Source organism: Poecilia mexicana, unplaced genomic scaffold (assembly GCF_051168715.1).
Source record: "Poecilia mexicana isolate PSO_F unplaced genomic scaffold, ASM5116871v1 scaffold_14, whole genome shotgun sequence".
Taxonomy (NCBI): Eukaryota; Metazoa; Chordata; class Actinopteri; order Cyprinodontiformes; family Poeciliidae; genus Poecilia; species Poecilia mexicana.
Window position 1 is genome coordinate 6,902,816 of NW_028263383.1, and position 6,263 is coordinate 6,909,078.

Genomic DNA, 6,263 nt, shown 5'->3' on the forward strand with positions numbered 1-6,263 from the left:
TGCAGACAATTGTTTACCTGACACACAGCAGTACTATTTTGGTTCTCTCTGACAAATCTACTGTTGCTCCATCGCATCATTTGTTTTTGTTATGACCTAATTAGCAATAAAGACATAGCAACTAATCTCCTGATCTATCTGCAAGAGATAGTCACATATGTACTACCATATATGCACAAATATTTACAGGAAGCACTAAGTGCTTAGACTGGACTGAGTTAGAACAAAATTTGCAGTTTTTATGAAGGGCAGACAGATTTCTATGAAAAAAAAAAAAAAAAAAAAAAAAATATATATATATATATATATATATATATATATATATATATATATATATACGTTTGTCTGACAGCATTGCATGTGCAAGAGGATGTTTGTTTTTAAGAAGGTAGTTTGATTAACTAAAACTAATAAATAGGTAGCAAACTGTATGTCATATGATTAGTATTTTTAAAAAATGTCTGGCTTATTTTTATAAACAAAAAAGAAAGATCACTGGTATCTAGGTATCTAGATCATTAGTATTAAGGACGATGTCGGGGTTCTTTGAAACTCTTTTTAAAATAATATTTCCCAAGACAGTTTTCTATAACCACTGTAACAAATAACTAAAGATATGCATTAGTTATTTCAGAGTGACTTTTTCTTTGCTCTCTCAGGAGCTGAAACAAGATATTTCCAGCTTCCGTTATGAGGTGATGGGCATGATGAAGACGGGAAAGCCTGCTCTACAGGGCGCGATGGCCAGTTCCAGTTCACTGGAATCCAGTCTTGCTTATCCAAATTCCTCGCTCAAAATTTCCCCTGGCCTTCCGGCCAGCCAGGCAAAAGGCAAGCTCAACCGATTCAAGATCACTGCATCCATCCTCAAACAAGCCAGCTCTCTTGCTTCACCCAGGCCTCCTGAAGCATCCAACGGTCTCCCTAACGGACTCTTGGCGTCAGATGAGGGTTGCAGTGAACCGTCAAGCCAGTGGAGAAACTGCTCCAAAGATATTAGTGACTTTAGTGTGTTTCAAAAACGCCACTGGAGTGGTAAAGAAGTCCCATCAGGGTCAGGCGAGGTTCTGAGAGAGATGTACTCTCTGTCAGAGGAGGCAGGAGAGTCAGGGGGTTCAGACACAGAAAAGGAGAGTAAGGAGGTTACAGCCAAGGCTGAAGGAGAACTGCTGGTGAATAAATCGGACGCAGAGTTTCCAGAGAATAAAGAAGAGCTAAACATTAACAGAAGCCTTGAATGTGAAGATAAACAACCTGAAGAAGAGAAAAAAAATCTAGCTCCACAAGAAAGGAACCATGATATATGAAGATGCATGAAGTGCCTTGCAAAAACATTCCTGTCCTTTAACTTATTTCATGTTGCAGTCACAAACCAACACCCACCAATCGTGAAGTGATGAGCATTTGTATGTAGGTTTCTTTTTCTCTAATACCCCTAAATAAATTTGAGTGGAAATGGCTGTCTTCAGACATCAGCATACTACACGGTATATATTCAGAGAACTAGCTGAGAGGAGATGAGAAGATCCACAGACCAGGTGGGATAATAATTTGACAGAATAGCTGTTTGTCATGCACTTTACAAATCTGGCCTTTAACCCTTGTGTCTAGAAATGGGGTCCAACCGACCCCACACACGTAAAATTTGCATCATTTGCCACAGTCCTCTACGTTTGCCTCAGTCCTCGTACGCACAAGGGTTAAGGAAAAGCAACAGGAATAAAAACCATTGTGGAGAGAAAGTAATAAAAACTCCTATTTAAGGTTTTGTAAAAAGTCATGCAGGGAACCCAGTAAACATGTGAAAGTTTCTTTGGCCAGATTAAATCAAAACTGAACATACATCAATGGTTTTTTATCATTGTTGTGGTATACCATCTAAACAGTCAAAACAGAAATAGATGTTTGTGGTTGCAACACAAAATGTAAATAAATATCAGGGAGTATGAATATTTTTGCAAGACACTTATCAGAACTACAGGCCACATTGTTCTGAAGACAAAAGGACTGACAATCAGGACAGGTTTTGGGACAGGAATGCTTGCCATGACTTTTACAGAGTACGTTCTCCAGTTGTTGTTAAACTAATGATTAGTTTGATTGTTGGAGATTTGGAACAGCTTTTAGGTTAAGTGATTTAGATCAGCAGAGGAAATGCAGCAAAGGTGACCGAGGATTAACATGCCGATATGATCGTTTCATCTTATCTCTCCCTCAAAGATGATCGAAAAATAATTATTCCCTCAAAACACACTATTCCCTGTTACTCCTTCTTTATTTTACTTATCGTTATCAGAAATGTGTATTTTGTTCAAACTATCTTGTTAGCCCTCTATTTAAACAATCTCTCTACCTCTTTTCCTTTTATCTTTACACCACTTTACCTCCCTGCATCCTTATCTCACTAGAGCAATAGATGTGTTGTTTTCAACCTGACTTTCTGCCTTACCCCGTCTCTTTGTGCACTTTACACAATTTAAAGCGACATTCAGTCTTTCACAGATGTGTCAAGCTCTCATCATGCACAGATTCTGTCAGTGTTTTTCTATGCAAAAACCTTGGATTGTTATTCATGTTGTTCTGACGGGGAATATTCTCTCATGTAGAACATACAAAATGTGAACACAGCCTATGAGCTATTTCTGACTACACACTTTCCATGTCTCATCTCTTTAACAGAGAAGTAACTTGTTGTTTTTGATAGGATATCTTTCTAAGATGTGCTGTTAGTTAAAATGAATGGAAACCATTTAAAAGAAATCAGAATAAATTCAAAATAAAATGAACATATACATATTCTGATTCTGTGACTGTTCAGTTGTTTTTATGTATGTGTGCAGTTTTTCTGTTTGAGAAATCTAACTTTTGTTTTCCTTTAAATTATCTTTATTGTCCAATTCCTGCAATTGAAATCATCTTGCACTTTAAAACTCCTTACATGTGGCTGTGTTTTAATGGCAATTTGTGGCAATTTGGCATTTTAGCTTTAGGATCAATGAAGACAGAAATGACTTTGAGCAAAGTCTCTAAAATTGGATTTTAGCAAACTGCAAGTCATTGGCACAATTGTGTTGCTACCATTTTTTTTAGCATGATGAAAAAGCCAGCAGAAATCCCAGGTTTCAGTCACTTTTAGTGTAGACAATAAACTACTTCAAGTGTGTGGATATCTGCAGATAATTGCCATAAACTTTTTGTGTGTTTTTTTTTTTCTGTTGCTTTCTGTAATAAATTACTTTATTTACTTTACTGTAAACAAATTAAGACACTTTATGAGGTATTTTTAAAGATGATTGATGATTGATGTATTACGTTGATGCAAATGGTGAGCACTGCCTGATTACCTGGGTTTTACTCACAGATGTGCAAATGCTTAAATGCAAAATATCAAAAAATGAATAAATGCATATTTGCAAACATTGTAAATTAAAACCTTTTTCATTGTACTAATCACTAAGCTCAGAGCGCTGATGTAATATTCTCTCAGATAGGATTAAACTCGGGTTTTCCTTTGAACCAAACTTAGAATTTTAATCTAAAAGTTAGTTTCCTGAATTACAGCTGTAAAATTGATAATTGTTCTAAATATAGGTGAATATTGCTGATATCAAATAAGGCAATGTAAATTTGATATTTTATGGTAAACCAAAAAGAGCCCTGTGCTTGAACCCTCTCAAACAATATAATTTTAAGTTCAACTTGACACATACAAGTTGAGGTTTAGAAACAGAAAAAAAAAAAAAAAAACTCTCCTCACAGTGAATAAAATTCAGGAGTCTGAACAGCAAGCTGATGTAAGTGGGAACACAAAGTAAAACATAAAAAAAAAATTAAAATCTGAATAACATACTGAACTGTTAGGAACAGTGAAGGTTATTAAGTGCAATATATCTAATGCACTTGGTAATTTAGTATATGTAATGGCTTGAGTTTAAAAATGGTCAAAGCAGCAAGACTGAACTCAGGAACAAACATGAACAAACCAAACCAACTGGCTACACAATCAAAATATAGCTGACCTAACAAAGAAGTGGCACACCATTGAAAATGTAATGGCAGATCAGACCAGTACAACAAAATATGGGTAACTGAACACAATATACTAACTACAAGAAACAATCCAGTACTGTTAAGTTTGTTGATAAAATAAGCATAAGATAAAATACGTTTGTTGATAAAGAAGGTAATCAGAACTTTAGATACACATATTTGTTAAATACAAAAGCTGGTTTACCTAAAGAAATTACACATCCCTCCCCACCCCGCCCCTCTCCAGCAGGAACTGTTGGTTCAGTCCAATTGTCTCCTTCATCTATTTAAGTGCTCTAAGCCCTAGACGCCATCTTGTTTTTTTGTCGTGTAACTTCCGGGATTTATGGCAGGTAGCAACTAATGGCAGTAGCAGTATGGCAGTAGCTGGTACAAGAAACTAAAGTTGGTCATAATCATAAACCGAAGATGATAAAATGCATGTGTCGAGTATATGTGCACTCACAAGTAGAACAAGTGCGTGGAAACCACCCAACAAACATTTAATTGCAAACAAAAGTGTATTTGTGTTTGGATGAATGTATAAATGAAGGTGCATGAGAGAGTTATCAATGTTTTTAGTGGAGTTTGGCAATCACATATATATATATATATATAAAAAAAAAAAATAAAAAAAAAAAATTCCCCTCTCACCCTCCGTGGGTGGTCTCTTTCATCCTCTGAGCTCGGGTCCTCTACCAGAGGCCTGGGAGCTTGAGGGTTCTGCGCAGTATCTTGGCTGTGCCTAGAACTGCACATTTCTGGACTGATATATATATATATATATATATATATATATATATATATATATATATATATATATATATATATATATATATATATATATAGACAGAGAGAGAGAGACAGAGAGAGAAAAGAAAGAAAGAACAGGCAATCTTTACCAGTACAATATATAACTATTTGCAACATAAAGTGTGTTTGTACCATTTTCAAAGGCACTTGTCTCAGAGTATTGACTAATCCTGACCACTAGGGGGAGATATATAATACAAGATGTGCGGGCTGTCAGTTTCACAATCAGCTGAATCAAACTAGGACTGAAGTTAAAACAAAAAACAGTTATTAATTTTCTAAAAAGGAAACAAAATCATTGAGTCCTCATGAGCAGACTGAACTTATTGATAATTGACAGCATGAGGATAAGTTAAATACAACTTTGTTGTAATTGAAGAAAATAAATTAACTGGTTAATTTGAACTTCATTTTAAAATTATTTTAAGTACTTGAATAACAGTAAATTATAATTACATTATATATAATAATAAGGAATATGTAGAATGGGCTATTTAAAAATTTTAACGAAAAGTAAATAAATAAAATAGCATCTCAGCTAATGGAAGACTTCAGATTTTTTGACATAAATTTCAGTTAAGTTATCAGTAATAATAGTAGGAGTCATGGATATGCAACATTCAGGTTTTATGATCCAGTAACCAAGAACAAATTAGAGCACTGCAAAAAAGCTAGAAATAGTTCATTCCAATCAAATTTAAAATCCCATTTGGTTAGAGTTGAGTCCAAGTAATATCAACCGAAATATTAATTTTAGTCTGTATTCTAACTTTTCTTTATTTCATAATGCCAATAACTTTTTGACTTTGAATTGCCTCATCGCTGAAACATGCTTACAAATAAACTTGCCTTGCCTTAGATATTATACACTTGTACTACAGGAGGAGTATTTGCCAAAACTTTATGGAAAACTTCCTTTTCCAGACACTATATTTGAACCTGACATTTGGAAGACCTGTAAAGAACTGTAGCATAGCATCGTCTTAGGTTCCCAGAAGCTCATCTGCTAAATATAGTCAGGATTCAGATGTACAGGTATTAAAAATTGCATAGTTAAACTGTGTGTCTTTCAAGCAACAAAGAAAATTATTCCAAAAGTTTATTTTCTCTCTACCAAAGTGTGTTTTGTTGTCATTTTAATAGAAAAAGTATCATAGAAGAGTTTGCTCGAATTTGTCTGCATCTCTTTGCATAAGCTGCTCCTTTCAGAAATCAAGACTGTACAGAACACTCTCCACAGAGGCTGATTCATGATGGATTTTTTTTTCTTTCCTCTTTTGAAAGTTGTATGCGATTTGGCTTCAACACAGGAGAGCAAGACAGCTGCAGAAAAAAAAAACAAAAAAAACAACTGGAACTGTGTTTAAGAGTTGAGGTAATGAGCATGACAGCAAGAAGAAGGAAGGCAGAAGAGGTTTAGG

At 34.9% G+C, this 6,263-nt stretch overlaps 1 protein-coding gene across 1 annotated transcript in view; it reads left to right on the top strand.

The window, feature by feature from the left end:
- LOC106915934 (short transient receptor potential channel 4-like) overlaps window positions 1-3,432 on the top strand; it is a 28,327-nt gene extending 24,895 nt beyond the window's left edge. The window contains exon 15 of the mRNA XM_014983891.2: window positions 660-3,432. Within this exon, the coding sequence (XP_014839377.2) occupies window positions 660-1,307 (648 nt within the window). The 3' untranslated portion in view covers window positions 1,308-3,432. The remainder of the gene's footprint in view (window positions 1-659) is intronic.
- Window positions 3,433-6,263: the final 2,831 nt, after the last annotated feature.